This window comes from Chroicocephalus ridibundus, chromosome 1, assembly GCF_963924245.1.
Source record: "Chroicocephalus ridibundus chromosome 1, bChrRid1.1, whole genome shotgun sequence".
Lineage (NCBI taxonomy): Eukaryota > Metazoa > Chordata > Aves > Charadriiformes > Laridae > Chroicocephalus > Chroicocephalus ridibundus.
In genome coordinates this window covers 71,044,733-71,059,812 of record NC_086284.1, presented here as the reverse complement: position 1 = coordinate 71,059,812, position 15,080 = coordinate 71,044,733, and the positions used below count along the sequence as shown (strand labels likewise).

Here is a 15,080-nt window from a genome sequence, read left to right as displayed (position 1 = left end):
GGGAAAAAGAGGAAAAATGGGGAAAAAAATCCCTGACCCTGCGCCGCCCTGACGTCAGGCGTCTTGCGTCACTTCCTGCGCGGCATTGTGGGAGGCCGGGGGAAGAAGATGGCGGCGCGGGGAAAGGGTCGGGCCGGCTGCGGTGTCGGTGAGGAGAAGGAGCGGTGTGGGCCGGGGCGCCCGGCGCCGGAGCTGCTGCTGCACCCGGAGCTGCTCTCGGAGGAGTTCCTGCTGCTCACGCTGGAGCAGGTGCGCCCGGGCGCCGCCGGGGGGCCCAGCCGCCGGCCCCGCACCCAGCCGGCCCCTCAGGCGGGGCGGGGGTGGGGAGGGCCTGGCGCCTGCCCAGCCTGGCGGGAAGGGAGGTGGAGGCCGGCAGGCCTGGGTCTGCGGCCCTGCTTGTGGTCGTGTCCCCCTTCCGCGTTAGACCCACCCTGTTTGTTTCTATGCTTTATTCTGCAGGGAAACTTCTACCCCTCCATCACCTACACGGGAAGTTTTCTCCCAGTTTTCCTGCCGTTCCCAGTCTTTGTACCGCCCTTAACGGGCGCGCAAGAGGCGTTTAGGGGAAAAAAACCCAACAACCAAACCTCACGTCTGTGCTCTGTAGGCTGGATACTTGCTTAGAGGGGGCCTGTAGGGTGATAGATGCCTCCGTGTTTGCGAAGGGGCTGTGTTTGAACACTGCCGCTGCTAAAGAATGATTTACCCACATCAGCTTGTCTCTGAGACAACATTTGCCTACAGTAGAATTATCTATGGGAAGATGATATTTACTCTCTTAAAGTTGCCACGGTCATACCCAGTGAATTAAGGAAATGCATCCTACGTAATCAGTCTGGCTAATGCTTAAGTGTGCATAATTGAAAAGAACTGAGTTCAAAAGTGAGTGCTAAACAGTTTTGGACTGTATGAAGCTTCAGCTGATGTGATTTGGAATACTTGTTACTGCCTTGCCTGAAAATTTTAGGTGCATGAAACAACAGCAGTCAAAGTTTTAGGTGTTTGTATGAGCTTGCTAAATTTTTGTATGCTCTTGTCTGTGTAGTTTATGTGGTCAAAAACGTACAGGTTTTAGGCCCACATCAGAAGTCACAAAGCGTTGCTGGAACCAGTAGTGACAAAGACTTGAGCTGCTTTCAGTGACGTCTAGTTTGTAAGAAGTTAGTGGTGTTTTTTCGCTTTTCATAAATTTGGCAAGAGGTACCAAAAACTTTTGTTTTCAACACTCTATTCATGTTTAGAAAGAAAACTTGTTCTGTTATAACTGACAGTTACTAGAAACCTCCCTTTGCAACTTATTCTTTGGGAACTGGGCAAGGGAGCACAGCTCTACATCTATAAGTTTGAACTGTGTTATGTTCTAGTTGCCTTTTTTTAAGAACTGTGAAGAAGAGCTCTGGTATTGTAGTTGGATTCAGGGAAATCTGTTTAAGAGTTCAAGAAAATGTCAGTCATCACCAGCTTGTCTATCGTAACTTTTTCCTTTTATGTCTTGCTACTATTTTTATTGGGAAAAATTGTGGGGTTTTGGATAGGGAGGGGCTGCAGGGTTGACCTGTGTGGGCAAAGGTGATGAACTGCCTGGTACTGGTCGCAGCTGGATCTGGCTGTCACTGACGGTGATGAAAACAACCCATCACACACCAAAATTTCAAGCAGTGGAGCTCATGGCACTTGTGGTCAAACATGCTGAACCAAAGCGTCAGCCACCAGGGGCAGGAGACACAAAAGGACACACAGAAAGAGGCACATGAGGAGATATGTGAAGAGACGTGCTTACAGGTAGTGGAAAAAGAAACTTCTGTGCAGTGACCCAATATCCTGTGTTTCCCATTGCCTCACTGAAAGGAGGGAATGGGAAACAAGGGAAGTTGACAGTAGGAAGGCAGGAGATCAGGCTGTCATTGGCACAGAGCAGTTCGTGGCCTCTCCACACTGGTTACCCTTGCAGCCCCCTCACTTCTGAAACCCTGGCGTTCATGCCCTGTACACTATCTTAAAGTGGCTTTTGAAAAAAAGAAATTATGCCACTAAGATGCTTGTGCTTTGACTTTGTTATAGTAATAACAATTTTTTTTTTCTGTTCCCCACAGAAGAATATACTAGTCGAAAATGATGTAAAGATGGACAAAGATGGTCTCACTGATCTCTATATTCAACATGCCATTCCCCTGCCTCAGCGTGACTTACCAAAAAGTAGATGGGGGAAAATGATGGAAAAGAAAAGACAGCAAAATGAGTCAAAAAGTGAGAATAAAAGGTAATTTAGCTTTTATTGGGCTAGACTTGGAAAATTTAGGGCAATGCATTTAGTTTAATCTTTGTTTGCGTGATTAATGAAGCTTGTACAGCTTTTGGACATTGTTACAATTTACAGAGAATGGCATGTCAGATCTCCTGTATCAGAAGTGTTAGATTCTACTACTGCAATAATAGGAAAAAGGGGAAGAAAATACAATTTTTTTTTTGTCATCCGAATGTTATTAATGGTATCTGTTTATAGTGCTTCTTTTCATGGAATCATAAAATGGTTTGGATTGTAACGGATCTTTAAAGGCCATCTATTCCCTGCAGTGAGCAGGGACATCTTCGACTAGATCAGGTTGCTCAGAGCCCTGTCCAACCTGACCGTGAGTGTTTCCAGGGATGGGGCATCTGCCACCTCTCTGGGCAACCTGTGCCGGTGTTTCACCACTTATTGTAAAACAATTTCTTCATTATATCTAGTCTGAATCTACCCTCCTTCAGTTGAAAACCATTACCACTTATTCTTTTGCTACAGGGCCTACTAAAAAGTTTGTCCCCATCTTTCTTATAAGCCCCCTTTAATTACTGAAAGCCCTCAATAAGGCCTCCCCAGAGCCTTCTCTTCTCCAGGCTGAACAACCCCAATTCTCTCAGCCTGTCCTCGTAGGAGAGGTGCTCCAGCCCTCTGGCCATTTTTGTGGCCCTCCTCTGGACTCGCTCTAGCAGGTCCGTGTCTTCCTTGTATTGAGGACCCGAGAGCTGAACACAGTATTCCAGGTGGGGTCTCACCAGAGCAAAGGAGAGGGGCAGAATCACCTCTCTCGACCTGTTGGTCACGTTCTTTTGATGCAGCCCAGAATACAGTTTGCCCACTGGGCTGTGAGTGCACATTGTTAGCTTATATCCAGCTTCTCATCCACCGGTACCCCAAAGTCTTTCTTGGCAGGACTGCTCTCCGTCCCTTTCATCCCCCAGCCTGTACAGATACCGGGTTATTGGTACATTTTGAGATACTTAATAATGAAGAAAAAGTAAATTTTTTTTTCACCTTATAATTGTTATATAATAATCATATTTACAGTGTTTTAGAAAAGTACCAAAAGCATGTATAATTACGCTTGCTCCCTGGACAGGGTTGGCCTACTTCAGAGTTAGGGGTTTATGCTGCAGCAGTTTTGTGTGTCCAGTTCAAAACTAACATCTACTTTCTGAAAGAAACATACTGCATTGTTTTTAAAATCTTGCTGTTTGCAAAATCATCCTCAAAAGTTTACTTTACTGAGTCTCTTCTCCTCCTGACCTTCCCCCTGCCCAAGACTTTGATGCGTGATGGGCATGGGCGGCACTCTGATTTAGCCTCGGCAGTAAATGCTGAAGGAAAGGTGAATGGAAATGCTCATTATTGTTTTGTAATGTTACAGCTTGTTGATTTCATGAGCCTGTTCTAACTTTATTGAGATTTCTAACTGGGAAGAGCTAAAGAAATTCTGTCAAGCAGTTTTTGTTTGGTTGTTTCTTTGTTTTGTTTTTTTTTTGAATTGTTAGTGTCTAGGACACTGAGTTATCCTGTTATGTCAGGGTTTTTTTTCCATGTGCATAAAACTCGGTTTGTTTACAACTTGCAACTTGAGGATGAAGGCATGAGGTTAGTGTTTGAAAAATAAGAAACTGTTGGTGTGCTGAAATGGGTGCAAAAGAATTTTTTACCAAAAAAAATAAAGATAGCAGGCTGGATGTTTTTGAGAGGAGGAGGCAATATTAATTTTTAGATGAGAGAATGTCTTCATCCAGAGTTTATACATAGAATAAGTTTAGGTGCCCTTATTTTGGTACAAATTCAGTAATGGTTAAACCTATTTAGCATTTGCTGGGAAAATACTAAGTAAAAGGGGATGCATTTAACCTACCAGTCTGATTTTCTTTATCAGCTGCCCTTAGCACTTAACATCTAGCATACTAGGCTTAGTCTTTTGTGCTGTTGTTAAGACAGTTTTAAGATTTTCCAGCAGTTACTGTTTTTGATTGTGTTACGTCTTTCACACTTAAAAAATCTGCTGGAAAAATACTGCCTAAAAAAGTTAATCTTTTACTGATAGTATTACTAACCCCAGAGAAATGGGGGAAATAGGCTTTCAGTACCTTCAGTAAGTAAAAATTGCACAGGGAGAACTTCAGTTTTAGTATATTAATGGGAGTAATCAAGGAAGTTCAATCATCTTTTTGGATGTTAAAATATTACACTTTTTCTCATGGTTGCACGTAGTGTTTAAGTAGAACTGGCACGATGCCATTGTGCAGAGGAGGAAGTAGAACTTGGTGTTTCTCTTTTAAAAACAAAACAAAATTCCTAGGTATTGTGAGGCTGTACGTTACGTGCAAGTCAGAGATGGGAACTAAGTGTGCTGTTAGTTCGGCTTAGAAATCAGATGAACTGATCGACTGTATGAAAAACAGGAGCTTTCTGATGAGTTCCTCTGTGAAAATAACAGCTTTACAACGTGTGCTGGAATTAATATGAGGCTTGGAGACTTGATTAGCACAGCTCAGTGTGTGTTCGCATGCCTCTGGTAGTTGCAAATAGGAGGCAAAAACATACTGAAATTTAAAAGTCAGTGTTGAGTATCATGTTTAGTTTTACTGCTGGTGGTTGATGGTATGTCCTAAAAGACTTGCTGTATATCAGCTGAGTTGCCATAATGTGCCATAACCTCAATAATACAATGAAATATGTGAGGTCACAGATGGTGGTTTATATATCTTATTACTGAATATTTGAGCTTGCAGATGATCATACCAAATAAAACCAAATGCAGTCTATCCAACTTCAAACATTTCAGAAAGTATTTGTGCTCAGAGATAGTTAGTTTTGTAGATCTAGAAGATCATTTTGCCTGCTGGAAGAAAGAGGATGGTATGAATCTCAAAATATACGTGTAGTTTTTGAAGTGCCATTGAGTCTGAATACTCTCACCTGCGAATTCTCTGCCTCCAGGAGCGCTGTGGCTGTGCATGTTCAGAGCTGTGGCCTTGGTAGAGCTCATCATTTCTCTTTAATCACCTGAGAGGTGGCATTGGCATCCTCTGAGAACTGCTAATGTACTGATAAGACTGAGTTCAGTGTAAAACATGGTAATTCTGACCAGTTTCAGATATTCACAGAGAGGTGATCACCTGCCTGTTTTAGTAACAGGTGACTAGGATAATCAGGGGGTGGGAACTAAAACCTATACTTCTCCCTGGATTTAGGGTGCTATCTTAAGTACCAAGGTAAGCTACATATGACTAGGAGCATTTTTCATTAAATTGTCCTTATAATGGTGAGTTGCTCAGAGGCCATCCTGACTACATGAGTAATTACGTGAAACAGAGGAAACCCAGATTGCTCGTGGAGAGAAGCTTTTGCGTCCTCTAGGAAATCTTGTATCTTTTACCACGCGCTACAAAGTAAACAGCAGGATTAGAGCATCCTCTCCATCCAGCCGGGCTGAAAGCGTGGCTAGGACATTTCTCTAGGATGTAGGAGATGCACATTGAAATCTAGTTTTCACAGAGAGTGTCCTGCAGGAGGGGACATGATCCCCAAATGGTTCTTTTCCTCTGTTAGCTAGTGTCAGTGTCCTCCCTCAAAAGAGTGCTGGCTAACGAGTCTTGCTCTGAAGCTTTTAAGCTGCCTGTACTGTATATAAAGAAAGTGAACGTCACACCCAAGGTTCTGTGGTGGTCTGTGAGCCACATATCTAGCAGTTAGATGTGACAGTTCTTAACAGCACAGCGTCCAAATTTCTTTTGTAACTTTCCCAAAGTGTTTCTTTGGAAATGTTATCTGTATTATGGCATGTCGTCATTTATTCAAGTGTTACAGTTCTAAAATTTAGTTTAGAATAGACAACAATCCTCCTAGAATTGCAGTGATTTCCTGACTTACCAGTCCTCATCAAGCTGAATTAAAAAAAAAAAAATCTCCATAGGAAAAGCAGACTTCTGATGTTAAGGAAGGTGGTTGAAAAAACGTATCTTTTTTTTCTTTCACGTAGCTTGTAAACTGACTTTCCAAAAAGGCTGCTGGGGAATGTGTTCCTTGTCAGGAACGTTGAATAAATTCTTTGACAGAACCAAACTGAGCAAAAAGTATTGTGTTTTATTTTTTAAGTGTGTGCCAGCTTTTTAGGCTTTTCAAGTGAAGTTATACTCCTTAATTTAATGGATGTGTTAAATACTACTGTTTTTTCAGTAATATTTAGCTGAAACAACATAACCTGGCTGAACGCTCCTGAGCTTGGAAGCTAATGTCATTCTGCATAAGCTCTCCTAGAAACTGCATCTACTGTAGGTAGAAGCCAACGAGTTGTGTCTGGTCTCTTGGCAAACAAGTTTGTCTCTATCAGTTCCGGGAACCCGATGAATAGAAAAAGAGGAGGATTATGTGACACATGTTGTGCACAGATAGTAATGTCGAAGCAAATCTGAATAAGAGATGAACTTTCTCTTGCTCTGTGGGCTCTTAAATCGTGACTCCTTCAGGTTTTTTTGGGGTTTTTTTTGGGGTTTTTTGTTTGTTTTTTTTTTTTTTTTAAAAACCCCCTGGTCTTGACAGAAATTGTGCAGGTGATGTATAATTTCTTATTATGTGAGGTTTTTCAGCAACTGCTAATCTAATGTTGTTCCAAGTCAAAAGAATGGAGTCTCTGCTAGTGTCTTATTTTAAAGTCTGTTGAGGTACCTAACATCAGTATTGTCAAATTAATTCATTACAAATTAATGAATATTTTTAATTGTTGAAAACACTATAATTCAGCTTTTATTCCTGATTAAATCGTAAGCATGTACTGAAAACTGAAGTGTCTAAACAGGAATATTATATAACTTGATGGTGGTTTGGTTGTTTTATTTGTTTAACCTACGCTTTCTCTTTGCCATTCTGGAGCAATGCTTTTTTTAAAACTCTAAACTCATGTAGAGTGAGCTATGATAACTTTGTGCTTTATTTTTTGTCAGTCAGGATGTTTTCTGATACTACTGTTTTGATATTAGCTTGATAGCATTCTTTTGCATAAATCAGTTGATAGTAAATTGGGCAGCTCTGACTACTCGTAGGCTTAAAGGCACAAACTATAAAAAAAAAGTGATTAAATCAGCTTAGGGTTCCTATTCAAGGATGTCTTATTTCAAAAACAGGTATGTTTTTCCTGCTTAATGTTTTAATTCCTTGTCTAACAGTCCTTTGGACTATCTTAATATTACGATTTTGAATAAGAGTGGAAACAGGGAGATTGAGAAGCATCAGAATATTAGATGCTGGTTTTGTAGGTGAGGTGGCAGACACTTTCTCCAATATTCACCTTTTGAAATACTTAGCTGTTATCTATTTAATTACCCTGGAATAGTTGCAGTGGTATAAGCATGCAGTCTTTGGTTGTACAACTGTAATTCTCTGCCTAGAAAGCTCCTCACACAACCCTCTTTGCTGAGGAGCACTGTTTCTCTCACAACCCCTGGCCCCTTTCCCCCCTGTATGTTTTGGAAGCAATTTCTATTGTGTAAGTTCGGAGCAGCTAAGAGTTTAAGGTTAGTATTTTGGGATACGTTTTTACTTAAGCAAGATTAAATTCATTTTCATTACTCATGTCTTAGATATACTATTTTTGGATCATTTAGCTTGTGTTTTTGAGAATTTTACAATTTTTTTTTCAGCGTTACAACAGTGGAAGGTTTAAGGAAACGGCCGTTAATTGTATTTGACGGCAATTCAACAAGTACAAGCATAAAGGTGAAGAAGACAGAGAACGGAGCTGCTGATCGCCTAAAACCTCCTCCAGCTGGAAGCACCACCAACACTGTTAGAAGATTATCAGTTCCTTCAAATGCCCCAACATACATTTCAGCCTCCAGTTTATCAGAGGACGCTAAGCCAGGAATGAGGAACAATGAGGCTAAGCAGAACAATATTTCAAAGACTAACAGCAGCGTATTGGCTAGTCTGAAGGTGTACCCTTTGTCTCCAGTAGCAGGAACTACTGTTGTGAAGCTAAAGAGAGCTGTTCCAAAAGAAGAATCTGATTTGCCGGTATGTACATTCAATATCTTGTTTTGCAGCTTTTTTTTTTTTTTAATTGAAACTTGCAGGAACCAAAGTTAGACCATTGTAAGACTTTCTAGGTTTATTTTACTTTGGATTAATAATAGAGCCTTTATTTAGAAACAAGGGAGTAGCTGGTTTAGGAAAGATTAGAAGCAAAGAAAAGAAGTACTTTGTACTTGTTTATGGGAAACTCCTGTGTGAGAGAGGCAGCTTTGTAGAAAGCATGCATATAAGTAGGTGGTACTTAAGGTGGTGCTGGTAGCAGTCAAATAAAACAAACAAAATAATCCCACTGGTAGGTCTGAGAGAGAGAACAGGTATTAGAAAAATATGAACAGCCTCAAAGGGAGGACAAGTGGTCTGTTTTCTGTAGTAGGGAAGAAAAAAATGGAACGATAACATTTGTAACAATCACACTTGACTGGTTGAGTAGGACAAGCTTTCATTTGTCAAATTGAAGGAAGAGATATTATGAGAACTGAAGTGAGATGCTGAGAGCTGTAGAATATATCCTTAGAGAAAGAAAGCCATCTGTTCTAAATCTCATGTAGGAATTGGCAAGCTAGAGGAAGAAGCTGGATGTGAAAATCTGGAGAGCTGCCTAGATTGTGGGTCTGAATGAGAAGCCATAACAACAAACCATACTAGTTGAAGCGAGAGGCCAAAGGTCAAATGCTCATTTTGAGCCATGGCGATCTTAATCGGGTACCTGGACTTCTATAAGATGATGAGAAAGACTTGCTGAGATCTTGAATGGAAGAGTGCTGTTCTCAAGTGGAGGACTAGTGACTGATCTGTTAACCACAAAGACAAATAGTTATTTTCTTTCTGCAAGTTAGATTCAGCTGCAAACAAATTTTCTGTAGAGAACAGAACTATACTACAGATAGGGGCAGAATGAGGCTGATGAGCTGAAGTGATGAGAGAAGAGATAAGGCAGGATATATGAATTCAGGAGGACATATATTTGAAAGTGTAGGTAATGGTGCTGAATGCAGCTGCTAGTTGGGGAGAGAGAACAGTGGTTAATTTTGACAGTGATTAGTCTTTAAGAGCTTGTCAGTGAGCAAGGAGGAATGGGCCATCACCTCTTTAAAACATCCCGTGAGGTAGAGATAAGTTTTATATTTGTGTTATGTTCCTTCATGGTACAAATGAAGGAATTTTCACATTTCCATTGGAATATGGGAATATCTGGATAAGTCCAGGCTTTTCAAAGGAAGAAATAGAAATACCTGTTCTCAGTTGAACTGCACGGGGAGCTTTAGCAATTACATAGATTAACATTTTCCCAGGACACCAGATCTAACTTGTGTTTTCTCAGTATAGTGTCACAAAATGCTTTCTATTTATCTTCTTTTTTTAAAAAATAAAAATCCTTAAAATCCTTTCATGAAAGAACGCAGGTAGTATCCTTGCTGCATGGATTGGTAGGTTCTATCAGACTTTTGTTAACCATGAGCACTTAAACATGTGTCAGTTCCGATAGACAGCTTTAGCAACTTTTACAAGAATCATGGCTGAGGCCCTGAATCAAATTCATGCTGGAGAGGCGTGTTTCCTACTAACAGTATCACTAATTTATTTCAGTATTTAGAACTCTTCCAAGTATTTGTCAGATCTGAAACTAGCTTTTGAAACTTGTTTAGTATACACCTCACAACTTCTTTATGTTTAATTTAAATGTTTTGTAGACAAGATGATGAACACTTTTAAGTGACACTCGGAAGCTATGAATTCCAATACTTGACTTTCTATCTTAGCCACAGTTTACGTTGTTCAAGTTAATACCTGTTAAGTTCAGTCATGCCTTGGTTAACATTGGTCAGATATGTTTGAAGTTAGGCAAGTGTATTGTATGGATGTTACTTTACTGTCTGAAATTAAAGATCGTGGTATTGAGTAAGTCATGTAGCCAGCAAGAATCAGTACACTTGGCAGATGTCTGTAAAGCCTGATGTATTTTTAGTATAATGACAGTAGTGACAATTTCAAGCAAGTGACTGTTCTTTGGCTTTTCAAGAAAAACTGAAGTTCTTGTGCTGAATAGCACAGAACTGTCCTTCTGATCTTTGAGTCTAATTCCCTTCAACCTTTCAGTGGTTGCAATCCACAGGATTGATGTAAATAAAATAGTATTTAAACTCTTAAGGAGGAGAGATCTCTGTAGATTGTGTTCCCCAAACCACTGTGGTGCAGAATGTTCTTGAAAACTCATATACCTGTCTTTACCCCGTGTAAACTGTTGAAGCTCTAATTTCTCAGGTTTTTTTCTCATTTTAGATGGTGGAAGGTAATTATTTCACCACTTTGATCTCTCATTGTTTTACTTTGGGCTTGCTTGTGTTTTTCTGGTTTCTTGGGGTAGGGCTTGAAGGATGAGTTCATCTGAGGCTTTGGCAATTGTTTCACTTTTTTATACAGGTCATTACAAAGGAAGATCTACTTTTCTTTCTCTTTTTCTAACATTTTTACTATTTGTCAAAAGTAAATTGAATTCCTAGTTGTATGTTTATTTTTTCTTACACAATCCCATTTCAACAAGTATTATAAGAAGGCAATCTGAAATTGTAGAATCATAGAATCTGTTAGGTTGGAAGGGACCTTTAAAGGTTACCTAGTCCTACCCCCTTGCAGTGAGCAGGGACATCTTCAACTACATCAGGTTGCTCAGAGCCCCATCAAGCCTGGCCTTGAATGTCTCCAGGGATGGGGCCTCCACCAGCTCTCTGGGCAACCTCTTCCAGTGTCTCACCACCCTCATTGTAAAAACTTTTTCCTAATGTCTAATCTAAACCTGCCCTGCTCTAGTTTAAAACCATTGCCCCTCGTCCTATTGCTACATGCCCTTGCAAACAGCCCCTCCCCGGCTTTCTTATAGGCCCCCTTCAGGTACTGGAAGGCTGCTATAAGGTCCCCCCAGAGCCTTCTCTTCTCCAGGCTGAACAACCCCAACTCTCTCAGCCTGTCCTCATAGCAGAGGTGCTCCAGCCCTCTCATCATCTCTGTGGCCCTCCTCTGGACCTGCTCCAACAGGTCCATGTCCTTCTTGTGCTGAATGTTCCAGAACTGGACACAGTACTCCAGGTGGGGTCTCACGAGAGCAGAGTAGAGGGGGAGAATCACCTCTCTCGATCTGCTGGCCACTGTTCTTTTGATGCAGCCCAGGATGCAATTGGCCTTCTGGGCTGCAAGCGTGCATTGTTGGCACATGTCCAGCTTTTCATCCACAAGTACCCCCAAGTCCTTTTCCGCAGGGCTGTTCTCTATCACATCATCCCCCAGCCTGTATTGATAAAGAGGGTTGACCCGACCCAAGTGTAGGACCTTTCACTTGGCCTCATTGAACTTCATAAGGTTTGCTTGTTTAAAGTATGTTTCGAAACTCCAATATGCACCTGTTTCTAAGATGCATAATTGAAAGATATATTTGCATAACTAATTGTAGGATTAAGAAGAAGCAAGACGTATGATTTGCAGGTGGTTAAATTCATTTGATTTATTTTTATCTTCTCTAGACAAGTTCGGTGATATTTAACTTTCTCCACAAGATGGCAATAGAAAGCCGTTGTAGTAGCATAAAGCTGAGTACAGAAGTAGTCAGTACTGGATTTGAACACGGCAGGTTAATTACTAACTTCTGCTTGCACAATGTATCTAAGAATACTCATATATTTTCTTGTATTCCAGAATGACCTAAAGCCTACAGAAGCAAAGAAGAAAATCCAGCATGTTACGTGGCCATGAAGTAGCTAATGGTGCTTGAAACATAAATGTTACTTCCGTATTTTCAAACAGATAAGTCATATTTAAACAGTTTAAGTACAACTCTTTTTAAACCTTACAGGGACTTAGATTGCTGTGAAGTTTTTAACAAGTTTAAAAGTTCCCTGTTGTAAAGCTGGAGTCATTATCACCAGTCACCTTAAGAGTGTCTACTCTTGTGCACCAAGTAGTTCATTACTTCTTTGAAAGGTAGTAATGTTACAATATACTAACCCCCTCACTTTTAGTTTTCAAGATTATTATAGTTCATCTCCTGCATGTCCCTATGATTCACACATATAAATATTTTTTTGTTTTGTTTTGTTTCAGTAAGATTCAGTTTTGTTCCACTCCTGGTTAAATAGTTAAAATAGCTATTGAGATTCAGAGTGATCCCAGAAGTCTTCTTGGCTTCAAAAAGGTAATTAATTTAGGTAAGAAAACTGACCATTCTGCTAATAAGATAGTCTGAGACATTTTTTTTTCCTTTTTGTTGCACAAAACAGGAGCGTAGAATTTACAGTGCGAGTTAGGTTGATAATAAGAGATGAACTATTTAACAGCATTACTTCAAATTGAAGTTTCTCTTATTGGCATATGAAGTAAGAAATGCACGGATGGAAGTATGTTATTAGACTGTTTGATATGAATCTTTGAGAGGAAGTAGTGAATGGATTAGTGCAGTGCCATGTTTGCTTAAATACACAGGCATATTTTATACATGCATAAGTGTAAAAATGTGCTGATGTAACAAATTTGCTTGTTTTCCTAGTTACAGTCACGCTTATAAAATATGGCGAAAACCTGTAGAATGCAGGTTAGTGCTTTTTCAACTTATTAACAGTTGGAGAGGGACAGGGATAGGAAGACAAAGAAGTATCTTGAGGGCATTAGTGTAAGTAGTCACATTCTCAAAAAAACCCAAACAAACGTACCAGAATCCAACTTGTTTTCCTTTCCTTTGAGAATTTAATATGGATGTTGGTTTTCTGTGAAACTTGGTGTTTGGTCTGGATTATTGGTAGTGCCTTAGAAGGCAGAGATCTAGTCAAGTTGCTGGAAATGTTTTTATTAAGTCTCAGTGGCTAAGGGTGAAAACCAATTTAGATCTATTTTACATACGGATGGTAAATAATAATGCTCCCAGATTTAGTAAAACAAAACCAAAATAAACTTCTGAATCCACGTAGTTAACTCACTAAAAGAAGCTGTCAGTAGTGATCTGAAAGCTTGTTTACATTTTTAACATTGGTTAATATTGAAACCAAAAACTGTAGCTTAACTCATTACCGACAGCTGTTCTCCATTCACTGTTGTGACATAAAAGGCACTTCTCGAATGCTGTAAAATGGTAAGAATGTGTATGTTTTGAAATACTGTGTGCTGTTTCCCTTTTACTAAACACTTGTGCAGTTTTTGTACTTGAGTATAGCAAACTCTAACGTAATGTACATTTTGTATGTAAAGAGTTGTCTTTTAAGTAGCCTTATCCTATTTAAATAAATTCAATTAAAAGCAAACAAAGTAGTGCTGACTTGTTTTTGTGATGTAATTAAGCTTGTTCATTTTATAGTTACATTTCAGTGGACTTGAAGTTATTAGAACTTAAGAAAAAGCTTATAGGGTAAAAGGCTCAGTAGCTACTTTGGAGTTTTAGCAGCAGTTAGTATTGTGTGAAGTGCTGGTCCTTCCACTTCAAGTGTGACAGTCTCGTAGGAGTTCTGTTTTGTGGGTGGCTTCTTGGCGGTGGTTTAAAGTCTAGGCTATATTTTGTTGCAGTTTCCGTTGCTAGGAGCATGTGCGTGTTGGTATATGTTAAGGAGTGATATGCAGAACTGTACTGGAATAATAGCATGATGCTGCTATTGCATGGTAACAGTCTTGTTTTCAGGCCGGTATGCTTTCCAGCCTTGTCATGTTTTACCTACCTTTCCCTGAAGCTGGGACCATTTTGCCATCTGTTGTAGCGCCTGGGGGGCAAGGTGCAAGCCATGCCGCTCTTAGTACCTTCCACTACCCCCTTCTCTCTGCAAAGTACTAGAGCAGAGCTGCAGTGTGCTGGGGAATTGCCATACCCCAGAGGAGAAAGTGAGTGAGGTGCTTGCCCTCCTTTGGGAGGTGTGGATTTAAGAGTGAATTTTAGGCTTGTTCTTTACTACAGCCTTTGTTATAGAATGAAGTCACCAAGGGATAGAATTCAGTCATTCAGTGAGATCAGATTAGCACGGTGTGCACTTCAAAAATGTCAGCCAGCTAAGTTCTTCAAATGGTGTACAGTAAACCAAATCTGCTCTGATGCATCTATTTAGCTTGTTAAATTAGTGAGAGAGGAATGACCTCTAATTAGTGTTAAATTGGTGAGAGAGCAATTCACACTTGGTACAAAAAGAGACAAATTCAAGAGTGGTGGCAAGAACTACGAGCAAACGTTCCCTACCCAGTTACACACAGAGTTAAGTATATTCCTAATTTTTCTTTCCACATCTGAAGATTCCTGTTGTAAGTGTGACATATATGCTTTCCTCCTTTCGCTGGATACAAATGAATTGCATCTGGAACGTGTACCAGGACCATACATTGCGTAATATGGCCATATTTCTTGAAGTTTCCTTTGGGAAGTTATCTTCCTTTAGATTGTTTCCCTCTTGATTTTATTGTCCTGCCAGCATGCTGTTGCTGACAGTTGCCTTTGCAGCAAACGCGTAGCAGAAATGATGCTAGAGCAAAGGGTATTGTGTATTACAATACAGAACAAAATTAAAGCATGCTCTAGTATAGAAGTTAAACTTCTGACTTTCACAAAGATTAAATGTATTTTGTCTTGACCTCCTTGCTTGCTGGGAACAGTAATATTTTGGTTTTGAGTTTAGAGCCTATGAATACATTTTTATCGGCTGCAGTCAGTTCAGTATTTTCATAAAGTTGTTCAGTTTTGCTGATAATTTTTCCACTGATTTCAGTTAGTAGAAGACTGCTGTATCAGCAAGGC

General features: G+C 40.1%; 1 protein-coding gene across 1 annotated transcript; it reads left to right on the top strand.

The window, feature by feature from the left end:
* On the top strand, window positions 1-15,069 carry C1H2orf49 (chromosome 1 C2orf49 homolog). The gene is made up of 4 exons (XM_063338878.1): window positions 1-249; window positions 2,094-2,260; window positions 7,939-8,311; window positions 12,017-15,069. Exons 1-4 carry the CDS (start codon window positions 109-111, stop codon window positions 12,071-12,073), a joined length of 738 nt encoding a protein of 245 aa, XP_063194948.1. The 5' UTR covers window positions 1-108; the 3' UTR covers window positions 12,074-15,069.
* Window positions 15,070-15,080: the final 11 nt, after the last annotated feature.

Coding starts and splice junctions, on each gene's coding strand:
- C1H2orf49 (XM_063338878.1), top strand. CDS start 109: ATGGCGGCGCGGGGAAAGGGTCGGGCCGGCTGCGGTGTCGGTGAGGAG. Junction 250..2,093: donor TGCTGCTCACGCTGGAGCAG/GTGCGCCCGGGC, acceptor TGTTCCCCACAG/AAGAATATACTAGTCGAAAA. Junction 8,312..12,016: donor AAGAAGAATCTGATTTGCCG/GTATGTACATTC, acceptor CTTGTATTCCAG/AATGACCTAAAGCCTACAGA.